Genomic DNA, 17,259 nt, shown 5'->3' on the forward strand with positions numbered 1-17,259 from the left:
CGTTACTGAAGCATATTTTTCAGGAGGATTAATACACTTATTTCCATGATATTTTCCTTTGATAAGCATTTTTAAACCTTACAAATCACACTGCATTGCAAATTTTTTGTGGGTGGAAGTGTCAAGAAAATAATGCCACAAAAAACACATTTTCCTTTAATATTCATTTTAACTTTAAAAAAACAATTATTTTTTTTTGTAACGCTGTGGATGCTTGTTTCCGCCACTGAATAACAAATAAAAAGGTTTATTTTTGTCTCAAAAATACTTTTTTTTTAATTCTTTTAAAAATTATTATTATTTTTTTTACAGAATTGCATGTTATATAGTTAGAATTGTTAGATACAATCTCGCAATTGTTGTCTTTTTTTCTCAAAATTAGACTTTAGACCTTTAGTAACAAGATTTAAAATTGCAATTCTGAAAAAGTCAGCATTATGAGATAAAAACTCAACATTTTAACTTTAAAAACCAAATTGCATTGTTATTTGTTAGGGATGGAACTGTCAAGGAAAACACTGCCACAAAAACACATTTTCCTTTAATAATCATTTTAGCATTTTAACTTTTAAAACCCAATTGCATTGCCATTTTTTGGGGGGTGGATTGTCAAGAAAATAATGCAACAAAAAGCTTTTCTTCTTTTCATAAAACCCTATATTGTTCAATATTGTAATTGGATATTTCTCTGGAGAAGTGCAGATACTAAAGCGTCGTCTTCTTCTCTGTGATGACCTTGATAAAGCTAGAGGTCAGAGAGTCTCGTGGGCGATGATAACCTACATATGAACAACACAATCACGTGTGTTCGTGACAAACTTGCGAAAATTGTGTGAAAAGTATTCATTTCCAGATGATGTGAAACGAGTTACACAATAGTGGAAAAGCAGAGAGCCATATAAGTCCAGAAGAAGTCATTCCTCCGGAAGAGATCACGCTTTCTCCTTTCCTGAGTGTCGCTTACATGACACAATCTAATGGGAGCAACAGCAGCAGTTTCCTGTCAGACGCACACGAGCCGTTTAATAAGCACACTTACATAAAACACCACGGATCGAGCCAGAACGATAAGAGCCTGCGGAGAGTTTGGGTTCTGATGACTGGATGATTTATTCAACCTCAATAAACTAATCGCTCAGGCCACCCTCTCACTGCATCATTACTCATCATCAACAGAGTCTAGAGAACTAGACATCATTCAGAACAATAGAAATTACACGACGCATCGCCTCATAAACTAATATATGCACAGAAGCCCATATTTGCGTTTTGCAGACACTTGAAATCAATAGTTACTGTAAAAAATTATTGTGATTCAAAGACCGTAAAAATGCTACCGTGAAAAATTGGTTAACAGAAAGTTTCCGTACTATATACGGTGAATAACTGTGATCTAACCGTACATTTAATGTTTACAGTATTTGTAAGTGAAAAAGCACAAGTCATTGTATAATTTACAGTGGAAAAAACTGTAAATTGACATTCCCACAATTCCCTGCGTGACACTTCACATTTGAAATTACTGTTTTATTCATAGTTTTTCTTAAGTTTTCTCTAATCAGTTGTGCACATTAGGATTTTATGTTACATTTAATGTTGTTAAAATAATGTTTATTGCATTTTTTAAATTTCATGTGTGACTATAATGGTGTTTAGTGTCGATCCGGCAAAGACTGAGCTGCTCGTCCTCCCTGCCAATCCATCTCTACAGCACGACTTCACCATCCAGCTTGATTCATCATCGATCCCCCCATCAAGGTCGGTCAGAAATCTGGGAGTAACGTTTGATGACCAGCTGACCTTCACAGATCACATTTCAAAGACAGCTCGATCATGCAGGTTTGCGCTGCACAACATCAGGAAGATCAGGCCTTTCCTAACTGAGCACGCAACACAACTCCTCGTCCAGGCCCTGGTCATCTCTAGGCTTGACTACTGCAATGCTCTTCTGGCCGGACTTCCAGCATGTGCAACCAAACCTCTTCAGATGATCCAGAACGCTGCAGCTCGTCTTGTCTTCAACGAGCCCAAGAGGGCCCACGTCACCCCTCTGTTCATCTCTCTGCGCTGGCTACCTCTCGCTGCTCGCATCAAGTTCAAGGCATTGACGCTTGCTTACAGATCTATCACAGGCTCAGCTCCCTCCTACTTTCACTCACTCCTACGAGCCTACATCCCTACCAGACGCCTACGATCGATCAACGAGCGACGTCTCGTGGTTCCATCACAGAAAGCCACAAAATCACTTTCCAGAACATTCTCATTCACAGTTCCATGCTGGTGGAACACTCTCCCCACCCTCATCCGGAATGCAGAATCCCTGACAACATTCAAAAAACAGCTGAAAACCCTTCTCTTCCGTGAGCACTTAACTTCATAAAAAAAATAAAAAAAACCTTTCCCTTTAAAACATCACTTATCATGCTTATGCTACTCTGAATAATGCCTGAACTTCGTATTTTGAGCACTTCTTGCATTGTTGTTGTTTTTGCCTCTTCATGATGACTCGCTTAATTTAGTCCTAATTTGTAAGTCGCTTTGGATAAAAGCGGCTGCTAAATGACTAAATGTAAATGTAGTGTTTGTGTGAATGACACTGTGCAGCTTTTAAGCTTATGATGAGCGTTGATTGATCATGTGACTCTCATCTGCACTGTGATTGGTGGTTGTCAGTGTATCACAGTGGTACAAAACAGATATTAGTACTTCAACAGGTCGGTAAATTAACATTATATCAGATAATGTAACACTTTTTTTACTGTAAATTTAAGTTAAGTCCGTAAAATCTAAAATGTTGCTACCGTATTTTTTACGGTAGATTTCCGGCAACCACAGATGCCGGGTTTTTTTACCGTAAATTTTTTTTTTTTTTACAGTGTACGGTCAGAACTACAACAAATGACCAGCTACTGACAAAACACTGCAATTACTGCTTAAAATAAAGGTTCTTTGTTAGCACGTATGATTCAATGAAGAACCTTTAACAATGTTTCCATTGCACAAAAATGTAAAAGTTCTTCACACTAAGAAAAAATTGATCTTTTAAGGACTGATCACTGAAAGGTTCTTTGAGGAATCAAAAATAGTTCGTCTATTGCATTTATGCAAAAAAAAAAATCTCCATTTGGAATTTTTTTGTTTAAGATTGTAGATTAAAGACTTGATTTTGTCCCTCCATCCACGATGAAACAGGGTTATTATCCAGAGCAAATACATCTGATATAATTCAGCTTCACTTCAGCACAACATCTGCTTAACATTAAGACTTAAAATAAGACTGAAATACTGATGCTTTCAATGATGTTGTATCGAAATATCGATTCGAAGGTGTCGACGTCCAAATATTGACGTCAGTACGATTTGTTAAAGGAAATTAATACTTTTTATTCATCAAGGACACATTAAATTGATTAAAAGTGACAGAAAAGACATTTATAATGTTCTAATATATCAAATAAATGCTGTTCTTTTGCACTTTCTATTCATCAAAGAAACCTGAAAAATAAAATGTATCTTTTTCTACAAAAATATAAAACTGTTTTCAACACAAATAATAATCCTAAAAGTTTCTTGAGCATCAAATCCTCATATTAGAGTGATTTGTGAAGGATCATGTGACACTGAAGACTGGAGTAATGATGCTGAAAATTCAGCTTTGATCACAGGAATAAATTACACTTTACTGTATATTCACATAGAGAACAGATGATTTACACTGTAATAATATATATTTTTTAATTTACTGTATTTTTGATCAAATAAATGCAGCTTTGAGCAGAAGAGACTCTTTCAAAAACATTAAACATCTTACCCACCTCAAACTTTTAAGCAATAGTGTACATGTAACATTTGTCATGTTAGACTAGTTTTGATAATAAAAAATAAAAATAAAAAAAGAAATAAAAAGTTCAAGTGGATTGTGTTTTATTCTGAGATTGTTGTTAAAAATAAATTAAAATAAAAAATAATAATAATTATTATTTTAAGAGTTTGACTAATTGCGTCAACAAATCACAAAATCTTTGATGGTCATGAAAATGAATCCAGATTTAGCATATTAATATTAATGCATTCACTTTCATGATACTGCTTTCCCCTTCAGGAAAGTACATTATGTTAAAGTGCTGCTTTTAAAAGTAAGTATCGGTATCAATATCGGCGATGCTTTTTCTGTATTTACTTGGTAATCAGATCGATACCAAATTCTGCAGTATCGCAAACCCCTAATTAAGACTTTTCTCAAGTCCAACAGAAGAAGTGAGAGGAGTGAGGCTCTTCAGAAGCTTCTCATTATCCACACACACATCTCTCTCTCTCTCCCACACTGATGCATCACACCCACACAGTCCAGTCAATCCCAGACTGGGACAACAACACTCAAGGCTTCCAATGACTGCCACGGTGGCAATTATAGGAAAATCATCTTTACAGAGCAGATGCAGTAACTTTTCTTCGATGAAAGCAAGCTGTTACCCCTCTGAGTGACACAAACGACACACACAAACATGATTTCAGCGGGTTGGCTTCATATTAACGCAACTGATCTGACTGTGTCCCTTCTCTTATGTTCAGTATCAACACAAGCCATCGACAGTGAGTCTTCATCTCCTAAACATGGCGATTCCTCCTCCACAGCGCCATATGCATGATGCATAACCACAGATTTAGGACACTACTAAAGTAATACCGCAGATTATTTAAACGATTTCTCAACTCTGATGTGTTTGCATGGTGAAAGGCAATCATAAAGACGTGAAATATTGACTTGTCCTACCTGATTCTGTGAATGTCCTTTATGGTGTGATGCAGAGGAGCACTGATGTGAGGAGGAGACACATGCGGGTGTTTCTTCGGAGAGTTTGAAACATTCCGGGTGGATGAGACTGTTGAACTGACTCACTCATGCTTGTGTGTGTGCTGCTGCTGACACATGTGCTGACCACGCCCCCCGAGACCAACGGGGCGTGGCTTAACTAGCGCCTCCGCCAATCAAACAAACCGGGAGTGCGGAGTGGAGTACTGGAGTCCTGCATACTATAGACTACACACTGCATACTATAGACTACACACTGCATACTATTAGACTACACACTGCATACTATAGACTACACACTGCATACTATAAGACTACACACTGCATACTATAGACTACACACTGCATACTAATAGACTACACACTGCAGTGTATCAGTGCGCTGTGGAAGCTTGAATATTCAGCTGAATAAAAGATAAAAAGCTTTTTTGCTCACAATTCTGACTTTTTTCTCTCTCTTTCTCAGAATTGCGTGTTATAAAGTTAGAACTGTTAGATAGAAACTCACAATTGTTGTCTTTTTTCCCCTCAAATTTGGACTTTAGAACTCGAAATTGTGTAGCCTATTATAAAGTCAGAAACTTTAGAAAGTCTTTATAAAGTCAGAAAGTTCAGAGAAAATGTCAGGATTGTGAGATAAACTCGCAATTGTGAAAAAAGTCAATGTTTTTCCTCGGTATTGGATTTTATTTAAACTCACTAATTAAGATTTTTTTAATTATGAGAAAATCATAATTAAAAAACGTTTTAATTTGAGATTTTTAATTTTGAGAAATAAAGTCACAATTATCTTTTATTTGTTCTTATTCTGTGGGGGAAATACTGACCACAACTGAAGAAGTATGCAACAGTAGACCTTTCAAACATATTAATATTTATCCACTATTTTTATCTCCTCTACTCGTATTCTAAAACTCTAAAGTTTGATTGAATTAAATGTTATTTAAAAATGTTGTAATGTATATTTAAATATATTACATTAAAATTATAATAAAAACATTACACACATATATATGCATAAACTTCTTTTTAAATTTGTTGTTATATATATATATATATATATATATATATATATATATATATTATATGTGATTATATGAAATAAAAATTAAATTTATATATATTACATTAAAATATATTACATTAAAAATGATATATATATAATGAAACATATAGGCCTAATATATAAATATAATAAATTGTTTTGTTTTGAGGTAATTTGTATATAATAAGGCCAAGATATGTCATACTTATAATTTTATTAGTAAATACAGTGGTGGTCAAAATTGATGGCACCTCTGATAAATATGATAAAAAATGGCTGTAAAAAATAAATCTGCATTGTTTATCCTTTTGATCTTTCCTTCAAAAAATTCGCAAAAATTCTAACCTTTCATTGAAGTAAAAGAATTGAAATTGGGGAGTAAATCACATTATGAAATAAATGTTTTTCTCCAAAACACGCTGGCCATAATTATTGGCACCCCTAGAATTTTTTACGAGAAAAATATCTCTGAAGTATATTCCCATTAATATTGACCTTTTTAAGCACACCAGGGTGACTAGGAACATGAAACTGTCCAGCTATGACTTCTTGTTTCACAGGAGTTTAAATATGAGGAAACACAAAGGCCAAATCCCCTTAATCATCCGTCACAATGAGTAAAACCAAAGAATATAGTTCTGATGTGCAGCAAAATATTGTTGAGCTTCACAAAATATAAAGTGGCTGTAAGAAAATCTGAAGAATTGAAAATCCCCATTTTGACCATCAGGGCAATAATTAAGAAGTTATAATCAACTAAAGATGTTACGAATCTGCCTGGAAGAGGACGTGTGTCTATATTGTCTTAATGCACGGCGAGGATGAAAGTTTGAGTGGCCAAAGACTCTCCAAGGATCACAGATGGAGAATTGCAGAGATTAGTTGAGTCTTGGGGGTCAGAAAGCCTAAAAAAAAAGTATCAAACAACCCCTTCATCACCACATGTTGTTTGGGAGGGTTTCAGGAAAAATCCTCCTCGCTCCTCCAAGAACAAACTCCAGCATATTCAGTGGTCAGACACGACTGGATCTTCAAACGGCACAGGGATCTGTGGTCAGATGAAACAAAAATAGGGCTTTTTGGCAGCAAACCCACCAGATGTGTTCAGTGCAAACAGGGATGAAGAGTACCCCATGCCTACGGTTAAATACACTGCTGGATCTTATATGTTGTGGGCCTATTTATTTGCTGGAGGTCCTGGACATCTTGTTCAGATACATGGTATTATGGATTCTAGCAAATACCAACAGATAAAAAATCAAAACCTGACAGCCTCTGCTAGAAATCTTATAATGGGCTGTGGTTGGATCTTCCATCAGGACAACGGTCCAAAACAAACATCAAAATCAACACAAAAATGGGTCACTGAGCACAAAATGAAGCTTCTGCCATGACCGTCCCAGTTCCCTGACCTGAACCCTATAGAAGATGAGTGGAGTGAACTGAAGAGGAGAAGCACCAACATGGATCTGGGAATCTGAAGGATCTGGAGAGATACTGTATGGAGGAATGGTCTCTGATCTCTCGTCAGGTGTTCTCCAAACTCATCAGGCATTATAGGAGAAGACTCAGAGCTGGTATCTTGGCAAAAGGAGGATGCAAAAAGTATTTAATAAAAGGGTGCCAATATTTGTGGCCAACGTGTTTTGGAGAAAAACATTTATTTCATAATGTGATTTCCCCCCCACTTTCAATTCTTTTACTTCAATGAAAGGTGAGATTTTTGTGAATTTTTTGAATGAAAGATCAAAAGGATAAACAATGCAGAGTTATTTTTTACAGCCATTTTTGATCATATTTACCAGGGGTGCCATTAATTCTGACCACCACTGTATATATATATATCAACTTTTTATTAATTAAATGTAGCCTATATATAAATATATTACATAAAAATATATGTAAATAAAATATAAAATAAAAATATTTATAATGCCAAAATATAATAATATACAGTATAAATATAATAAAATGTAAATATTAAAAAAGTTTTTCTTCTTCTGGTTTTGAGGTGAATGATGAGATGAGCATCTGAAGAACATGCTCCTTTATAATGATTTCTCACGCAACGATCCAGATTCTGCATTGAGAGCTTGTGGTTTAATGTAATCAGAAGCTGAAATATGTGAGAGATTAAGAATGTCATGCATATCTAAGAGTTTCAGTCTGTCTGGTGTAAGAGTGTCTATGGTTATAAACTAACAAATAGTGTCAGCTGACGACACATGCAAAGTATATTAGTACAGTATATGCTGGATTATTGTCATGTTTATTATTTGTATGTGACTGGCTTTCAATAATAAAAAATAATAAAAATAAAAAATAAAATAAAAACATTAAACCCATGCATATCTCCTGTGTCCTCTTCACCTGTATGGCATTGTCTGTTTACACCTGATTTAACTCCATTACACTGGCGGGAATAACATTGTATTTGTATATTGTTTTAAAATGCTTCTACTGTCACTATAGACCTTTTGATACTGTGCCTGAAACTGCTATGTGCTTCTTATTTATTATGCATTATAAGTACATTTTATATTGAATATAAGCATATATTTATTAAGTATAAATATCTATGTCCATATGTAAATGAGATTCTCCCGCACTCGTTCATCCCGCGCTGCAGGGGGCGCTGCGCTCCTCTCGCACTCACACACCGGCAGACTGACAGTCACGCAGAAGAAGTCTTCAAACTACCGCTGAGGAGCTCAAGGATATTAATTTTACGCGTTTATTGTTTTATTTAGTGAAATTAAATCATGACGTCAACAAAAGAGCTTTTAGAGATGGATCTTTACGCTTTATTGGGGATTGAATCGACAGCAACAGAGAAACAGGTGCGTTATTCTGAGAGCTGCATTCATTAGCATCGCTGCACACATCAATACATAATAAACAAATTAGATATTAATTATGATGAATGAAAATATATACAATAACAATCAAACTACAGTATAACAGTATCGTCTCTATCACAGGTTGGGCTTATAGAGGGAGTGTTTGGTGTCCAGAATGAAACTGAAGTGTTGATGTCAAATTACTCACGGATTATTAATGATTTAGTTTAGGTCATGTTCAATATTTTATATTTCTTCTAAGTCATGTTTAGTATTTTATTTTTCATCTACAACAAGTTTATAATGACATACTTTTGAGTATTTTATATAATCATTTAAAAAATAGTTTTAGACATAATATAGAATCATATCTCCTGTTTTGATGATTGATTTCAGCAAGAAAACACAGATGTTGAAGGCAGGACAGAAGTTTTGATGTCTAATATTGTCCAAAGTGAAGTTGTTTTGAGTTATTGATGTGTTCGAGGACTGAGTGTGAGTGAGTGAGTGAGTGTGTGTGTGTGTGTGTGTGTGTGTGTGTGTGTGTGTGTGTGTGCTGGTGATCGGCAGGTGGCGCTGCAGTCCAGCGAACGAGGCCCAGTCGATCTGTGTGTGGAGAATATCATGAGGAAATGTGTGTATATATAAATATAAATTAGGGCTGTCAAAAGATTAATCACGATTAATCCATCCAAAATAAAAGTTTGTGTTTACATAATATATGTGTGTGTACTGTGTATAATAATTTTGTATATATCAATACACACACATACTTGTATTTATATTTAAGAAAAATGTGTAATTTATATATAAAAACATTATATTTATATATAATATAAATTAGATATAAATATATACAGTATATGTATGCAAATATTTCTTAAATATATACATGCATGTGTGTGTATTGATATATACAAAATTATTATACACAGTACACACACATATATTATGTAAACACAAACTTTTATTTTGGATGGATTAATCGTGATTAATCTTTTGACAGCCCTTATATAAATATATATATATATATAAGTATATTACATTTAAAATTATATTAAATACAAAAAAATATATATATATCTATATATATAAACTTATTTAAATTTTTTGTTATGTATATATAAATATATTGCATGAAAATTATATTAAATAAAATGATATGTATATAAACTTATTTAAAATGTTTATGTAAATATAAATCTATTACGTTAAAAATTATATATATATATATATATAAATGTAATAAATTGTTTGGTTTTGAGGTGAATTATGACGTGTCTTGGCTTTATACATATTTATTATTTTATAAGTAAAATGATACATTTTTATTATAATTATTTATATATATATTTATATAATTTTTTTTATAATAAATATATATTACATACAAATTACATGAATATGTAAATAAAATATATAAATAAAGCATAAAATAAAAATATATAATGCCAGATACAATAATATATAAATATAATAAAAAGTAAATATATATATATATATAAATAAGTTATCCTTCTGGTTTTAAGGTGAATGATGAGATGAGCATCTGAAGAACAAACATGCTCCTTTATAATGACTTCTCACGCAACGATCCAGATTCTGCATTGAGAGCTTGTGTTTCAGTGGTTCAGTGGTTCAGTGGTTCAGTGCTTCAGTGGTTCAGTGGTTCAGTGCTTCAGTGCTTCAGTGGTTCAGTGGTTCAGTGCTTCAGTGGTTCAGTGGTTCAGTGCTTCAGTGGTTCAGTGGTTCAGTGCTTCAGTGCTTCAGTGGTTCAGTGGTTCAGTGGTTCAGTGCTTCAGTGCTTCAGTGGTTCAGTGGTTCAGTGCTTCAGTGCTTCAGTGCTTCAGTGCTTCAGTGGTTCAGTGGTTCAGTGCTTCAGTGCTTCAGTGCTTCAGTGGTTCAGTGCTTCAGTGCTTCAGTGGTTCAGTGCTTCAGTGGTTCAGTGGTTCAGTGCTTCAGTGCTTCAGTGTTTCAGTGGTTCAGTGTTTCAGTGGTTCAGTGTTTCAGTGGTTCAGTGGTTCAGTGCTTCAGTGCTTCAGTGCTTCAGTGGTTCAGTGGTTCAGTGGTTCAGTGGTTCAGTGCTTCAGTGGTTCAGTGGTTCAGTGCTTCAGTGCTTCAGTGGTTCAGTGGTTCAGTGGTTCAGTGCTTCAGTGGTTCAGTGGTTCAGTGCTTCAGTGGTTCAGTGCTTCAGTGGTTCAGTGGTTCAGTGCTTCAGTGCTTCAGTGCTTCAGTGGTTCAGTGCTTCAGTGCTTCAGTGCTTCAGTGGTTCAGTGCTTCAGTGCTTCAGTGCTTCAGTGGTTCAGTGCTTCAGTGCTTCAGTGCTTCAGTGGTTCAGTGGTTCAGTGCTTCAGTGGTTCAGTGGTTCAGTGCTTCAGTGCTTCAGTGGTTCAGTGGTTCAGTGTTTCAGTGATTCAGTGCTTCAGTGCTTCAGTGCTTCAGTGGTTCAGTGCTTCAGTGGTTCAGTGGTTCAGTGCTTCAGTGCTTCAGTGCTTCAGTGGTTCAGTGGTTCAGTGCTTCAGTGCTTCACTGGTTCGGTGCTTCGGTGCTTCGGTGGTTCGGTGCTTCGGTGCTTCGGTGGTTCGGTGGTTCGGTGCTTCGGTGCTTCAGTGGTTCAGTGCTTCAGTGCTTCAGTGCTTCAGTGCTTCAGTGCTTCAGTGGTTCAGTGGTTCAGTGCTTCAGTGCTTCAGTGTTTCAGTGGTTCAGTGTTTCATTGCTTCAGTGGTTCAGTGCTTCAGTGCTTCAGTGTTTCAGTGCTTCAGTGGTTCAGTGGTTCAGTGGTTCAGTGCTTCAGTGGTTCAGTGCTTCAGTGGTTCAGTGGTTCAGTGCTTCAGTGGTTCAGTGGTTCAGTGCTTCAGTGGTTCAGTGCTTCAGTGCTTCAGTGCTTCAGTGGTTCAGTGGTTCAGTGCTTCAGTGCTTCAGTGGTTCAGTGCTTCAGTGCTTCAGTGCTTCAGTGCTTCAGTGGTTCAGTGCTTCAGTGCTTCACTGGTTCAGTGCTTCAGTGGTTCAGTGCTTCAGTGCTTCAGTGGTTCAGTGCTTCAGTGCTTCAGTGGTTCAGTGCTTCAGTGCTTCAGTGCTTCAGTGGTTCAGTGCTTCAGTGGTTCAGTGCTTCAGTGGTTCAGTGCTTCAGTGCTTCAGTGCTTCAGTGGTTCAGTGCTTCAGTGGTTCAGTGCTTCAGTGGTTCAGTGATTCAGTGGTTCAGTGCTTCAGTGCTTCAGTGCTTCAGTGGTTCAGTGCTTCAGTGGTTCAGTGCTTCAGTGGTGGTTCAGTGCTTCAGTGGTTCAGTGCTTCAGTGGTTCAGTGGTTCAGTGCTTCAGTGCTTCAGTGGTTCAGTGGTTCAGTGCTTCAGTGGTTCAGTGGTTCAGTGCTTCAGTGCTTCAGTGGTTCAGTGGTTCAGTGCTTCAGTGCTTCAGTGCTTCAGTGCTTCAGTGCTTCAGTGCTTCAGTGCTTCAGTGCTTCAGTGCTTCAGTGGTTCAGTGCTTCAGTGGTTCAGTGGTTCAGTGCTTCAGTGCTTCAGTGGTTCAGTGGTTCAGTGTTTCAGTGATTCAGTGCTTCAGTGGTTCAGTGCTTCAGTGGTTCAGTGGTTCAGTGCTTCAGTGCTTCAGTGCTTCAGTGCTTCAGTGCTTCAGTGGTTCAGTGGTTCAGTGCTTCAGTGCTTCACTGGTTCAGTGCTTCAGTGCTTCAGTGGTTCAGTGCTTCGGTGCTTCGGTGGTTCGGTGGTTCGGTGCTTCGGTGCTTCGGTGCTTCGGTGCTTCAGTGGTTCAGTGCTTCAGTGCTTCAGTGCTTCAGTGCTTCAGTGGTTCAGTGGTTCAGTGCTTCAGTGCTTCAGTGTTTCAGTGGTTCAGTGTTTCATTGCTTCAGTGGTTCAGTGCTTCAGTGCTTCAGTGTTTCAGTGCTTCAGTGGTTCAGTGGTTCAGTGGTTCAGTGCTTCAGTGCTTCAGTGCTTCAGTGGTTCAGTGGTTCAGTGCTTCAGTGGTTCAGTGGTTCAGTGCTTCAGTGCTTCAGTGCTTCAGTGGTTCAGTGGTTCAGTGCTTCAGTGCTTCAGTGGTTCAGTGCTTCAGTGCTTCAGTGCTTCAGTGCTTCAGTGGTTCAGTGGTTCAGTGCTTCAGTGCTTCACTGGTTCAGTGCTTCAGTGGTTCAGTGCTTCAGTGCTTCAGTGGTTCAGTGCTTCAGTGCTTCAGTGCTTCAGTGCTTCAGTGCTTCAGTGGTTCAGTGCTTCAGTGCTTCAGTGCTTCAGTGGTTCAGTGCTTCAGTGGTTCAGTGCTTCAGTGGTTCAGTGCTTCAGTGCTTCAGTGCTTCAGTGGTTCAGTGCTTCAGTGGTTCAGTGCTTCAGTGGTTCAGTGATTCAGTGGTTCAGTGCTTCAGTGCTTCAGTGCTTCAGTGGTTCAGTGCTTCAGTGGTTCAGTGCTTCAGTGGTGGTTCAGTGCTTCAGTGGTTCAGTGCTTCAGTGGTTCAGTGCTTCAGTGCTTCAGTGGTTCAGTGCTTCAGTGGTTCAGTGCTTCAGTTGTTCAGTGCTTCAGTGCTTCAGTGGTTCAGTGCTTCAGTGGTTCAGTGGTTCAGTGCTTCAGTGCTTCAGTGCTTCAGTGGTTCAGTGCTTCAGTGCTTCAGTGCTTCAGTGCTTCAGTGCTTCAGTGCTTCAGTGGTTCAGTGGTTCAGTGCTTCAGTGCTTCAGTGGTTCAGTGCTTCAGTGCTTCACTGGTTCAGTGCTTCAGTGCTTCAGTGCTTCAGTGCTTCAGTGCTTCAGTGCTTCAGTGGTTCAGTGCTTCAGTGGTTCAGTGCTTCAGTGCTTCAGTGCTTCAGTGGTTCAGTGGTTCAGTGGTTCAGTGCTTCAGTGCTTCAGTGCTTCAGTGCTTCAGTGGTTCAGTGCTTCAGTGCTTCAGTGCTTCAGTGGTTCAGTGCTTCAGTGGTTCAGTGGTTCAGTGCTTCAGTGGTTCAGTGCTTCAGTGGTTCAGTGGTTCAGTGCTTCAGTGCTTCACTGGTTCAGTGCTTCAGTGGTTCAGTGGTTCAGTGCTTCAGTGGTTCAGTGCTTCAGTGGTTCAGTGGTTCAGTGCTTCAGTGGTTCAGTGCTTCAATGGTTCAGTGCTTCAGTGCTTCACTGGTTCAGTGCTTCAGTGGTTCAGTGCTTCAGTGGTTCAGTGCTTCAGTGCTTCAGTGGTTCAGTGCTTCAGTGGTTCAGTGCTTCAGTGCTTCAGTGGTTCAGTGCTTCAGTGCTTCAGTGGTTCAGTGCTTCAGTGCTTCACTGGTTCAGTGCTTCAGTGGTTCAGTGCTTCAGTGGTTCAGTGGTTCAGTGCTTCAGTGGTTCAGTGCTTCAGTGGTTCAGTGCTTCAGTGGTTCAGTGCTTCAGTGGTTCAGTGCTTCAGTGCTTCAGTGGTTCAGTGCTTCAGTGGTTCAGTGCTTCAGTGGTTCAGTGGTTCAGTGGTTCAGTGCTTCAGTGGTTCAGTGCTTCAGTGGTTCAGTGCTTCAGTGCTTCAGTGGTTCAGTGCTTCAGTGGTTCAGTGCTTCAGTGGTTCAGTGCTTCAGTGGTTCAGTGCTTCACTGGTTCAGTGCTTCAGTGGTTCAGTGGTTCAGTGGTTCAGTGGTTCAGTGCTTCAGTGGTTCAGTGCTTCAGTGCTTCAGTGCTTCAGTGGTTCAGTGGTTCAGTGCTTCAGTGGTTCAGTGGTTCAGTGGTTCAGTGCTTCAGTGCTTCAGTGCTTCAGTGGTTCAGTGCTTCAGTGCTTCAGTGGTTCAGTGCTTCAGTGGTTCAGTGCTTCAGTGGTTCAGTGCTTCAGTACTTCAGTGGTTCAGTGCTTCAGTGGTTCAGTGCTTCAGTGGTTCAGTGCTTCAGTGGTTCAGTGCTTCAGTACTTCAGTGGTTCAGTGGTTCAGTGCTTCAGTGCTTCACTGGTTCAGTGCTTCAGTGCTTCAGTGGTTCAGTGCTTCAGTGCTTCAGTGCTTCAGTGCTTCGGTGCTTCAGTGCTTCAGTGGTTCAGTGCTTCAGTGCTTCAGTGCTTCAGTGCTTCAGTGGTTCAGTGGTTCAGTGCTTCAGTGCTTCAGTGTTTCAGTGGTTCAGTGTTTCATTGCTTCAGTGGTTCAGTGGTTCAGTGCTTCAGTGTTTCAGTGCTTCAGTGGTTCAGTGGTTCAGTGGTTCAGTGGTTCAGTGGTTCAGTGGTTCAGTGCTTCAGTGGTTCAGTGGTTCAGTGCTTCAGTGGTTCAGTGGTTCAGTGCTTCAGTGCTTCAGTGCTTCAGTGCTTCAGTGGTTCAGTGGTTCAGTGGTTCAGTGCTTCAGTGCTTCAGTGGTTCAGTGCTTCAGTGCTTCAGTGCTTCAGTGCTTCAGTGGTTCAGTGGTTCAGTGCTTCAGTGCTTCACTGGTTCAGTGCTTCAGTGGTTCAGTGCTTCAGTGCTTCAGTGGTTCAGTGCTTCAGTGCTTCAGTGCTTCAGTGCTTCAGTGGTTCAGTGCTTCAGTGCTTCAGTGCTTCAGTGGTTCAGTGGTTCAGTGGTTCAGTGCTTCAGTGCTTCAGTGGTTCAGTGCTTCAGTGCTTCAGTGCTTCAGTGGTTCAGTGCTTCAGTGGTTCAGTGCTTCAGTGGTTCAGTGATTCAGTGGTTCAGTGCTTCAGTGCTTCAGTGCTTCAGTGGTTCAGTGCTTCAGTGGTTCAGTGCTTCAGTGGTGGTTCAGTGCTTCAGTGGTTCAGTGCTTCAGTGGTTCAGTGCTTCAGTGCTTCAGTGGTTCAGTGCTTCAGTGGTTCAGTGCTTCAGTGCTTCAGTGCTTCAGTGGTTCAGTGCTTCAGTGCTTCAGTGCTTCAGTGGTTCAGTGGTTCAGTGCTTCAGTGCTTCAGTGCTTCAGTGCTTCAGTGGTTCAGTGCTTCAGTGCTTCAGTGGTTCAGTGGTTCAGTGCTTCAGTGCTTCAGTGGTTCAGTGCTTCAGTGCTTCACTGGTTCAGTGCTTCAGTGCTTCAGTGCTTCAGTGCTTCAGTGCTTCAGTGCTTCAGTGGTTCAGTGCTTCAGTGGTTCAGTGCTTCAGTGCTTCAGTGCTTCAGTGGTTCAGTGGTTCAGTGGTTCAGTGGTTCAGTGCTTCAGTGCTTCAGTGCTTCAGTGGTTCAGTGCTTCAGTGGTTCAGTGCTTCAGTGGTTCAGTGCTTCAGTGGTTCAGTGGTTCAGTGCTTCAGTGGTTCAGTGCTTCAGTGGTTCAGTGCTTCAGTGGTTCAGTGCTTCAGTGGTTCAGTGGTTCAGTGCTTCAGTGGTTCAGTGCTTCAGTGGTTCAGTGGTTCAGTGCTTCAGTGCTTCACTGGTTCAGTGCTTCAGTGGTTCAGTGGTTCAGTGCTTCAGTGGTTCAGTGGTTCAGTGGTTCAGTGCTTCAGTGGTTCAGTGCTTCAATGGTTCAGTGCTTCAGTGCTTCACTGGTTCAGTGCTTCAGTGGTTCAGTGCTTCAGTGGTTCAGTGGTTCAGTGCTTCAGTGCTTCAGTGGTTCAGTGCTTCAGTGGTTCAGTGCTTCAGTGCTTCAGTGGTTCAGTGCTTCAGTGCTTCAGTGGTTCAGTGCTTCAGTGCTTCACTGGTTCAGTGCTTCAGTGGTTCAGTGCTTCAGTGGTTCAGTGGTTCAGTGGTTCAGTGCTTCAGTGGTTCAGTGCTTCAGTGGTTCAGTGCTTCAGTGGTTCAGTGCTTCAGTGCTTCAGTGCTTCAGTGCTTCAGTGGTTCAGTGCTTCAGTGGTTCAGTGCTTCAGTGGTTCAGTGGTTCAGTGGTTCAGTGCTTCAGTGGTTCAGTGCTTCAGTGGTTCAGTGCTTCAGTGGTTCAGTGCTTCAGTGGTTCAGTGCTTCAGTGGTTCAGTGCTTCAGTGGTTCAGTGCTTCACTGGTTCAGTGCTTCAGTGGTTCAGTGGTTCAGTGGTTCAGTGGTTCAGTGCTTCAGTGGTTCAGTGGTTCAGTGCTTCAGTGCTTCAGTGGTTCAGTGGTTCAGTGGTTCAGTGGTTCAGTGGTTCAGTGGTTCAGTGGTTCAGTGCTTCAGTGCTTCAGTGGTTCAGTGCTTCAGTGCTTCAGTGGTTCAGTGCTTCAGTGCTTCAGTGGTTCAGTGCTTCAGTGGTTCAGTGCTTCAGTGGTTCAGTGCTTCAGTGCTTCAGTGGTTCAGTGCTTCAGTGGTTCAGTGCTTCAGTGGTTCAGTGCTTCAGTGGTTCAGTGCTTCAGTGGTTCAGTGCTTCAGTGGTTCAGTGCTTCAGTGGTTCAGTGCTTTAGTGGTTCAGTGCTTCAGTGCTTCAGTGCTTCAGTGGTTCAGTGGTTCAGTGCTTCAGTGGTTCAGTGCTTCAGTGGTTCAGTGCTTCAGTGGTTCAGTGGTTCAGTGCTTCAGTGCTTCACTGGTTCAGTGCTTCAGTGCTTCAGTGCTTCAGTGCTTCAGTGCTTCACTGGTTCAGTGCTTCAGTGCTTCAGTGCTTCACTGGTTCAGTGCTTCAGTGCTTCAGTGGTTCAGTGGTTCAGTGCTTCAGTGCTTCAGTGGTTCAGTGGTTCAGTGCTTCAGTGCTTCAGTGGTTCAGTGCTTCAGTGCTTCAGTGCTTCAGTGGTTCAGTGGTTCAGTGGTTCAGTGCTTCAGTGCTTCAGTGGTTC

The 17,259-nt window shown here is 40.1% G+C and overlaps 2 protein-coding genes across 12 annotated transcripts in view; one reads left to right on the forward strand and one right to left on the reverse strand.

The window, feature by feature from the left end:
* Positions 1–4,959, reverse strand: part of LOC311280989 (inverted formin-2) — a 37,620-nt gene extending 32,661 nt beyond the window's left edge. For 7 of the 11 annotated variants that reach the window (XR_014625759.1, XM_084393602.1, XM_084393608.1 and 4 more), the window contains exon 1: positions 4,775–4,922. The gene's annotated coding sequence lies outside the window, so the exon portion shown is untranslated. Of the gene's footprint in view, positions 1–4,774 lie in introns of all 11 variants that reach the window. The other 4 variants (XR_014625760.1, XM_084393606.1, XM_084393605.1 and 1 more) reach the window with 2 other exon arrangements.
* A 3,556-nt stretch (positions 4,960–8,515) lies between these two features.
* Positions 8,516–17,259, forward strand: part of dnajc17 (DnaJ (Hsp40) homolog, subfamily C, member 17) — a 60,852-nt gene continuing 52,108 nt past the window's right edge. The window contains exon 1 of the mRNA XM_084393614.1: positions 8,516–8,698. Within this exon, the coding sequence (XP_084249740.1) occupies positions 8,621–8,698 (78 nt within the window). The 5' untranslated portion in view covers positions 8,516–8,620. The remainder of the gene's footprint in view (positions 8,699–17,259) is intronic.

The sequence above is a fragment of the Rutilus rutilus genome, assembly GCF_951802725.1.
Source record: "Rutilus rutilus genome assembly, chromosome: 21".
Lineage (NCBI taxonomy): Eukaryota > Metazoa > Chordata > Actinopteri > Cypriniformes > Leuciscidae > Rutilus > Rutilus rutilus.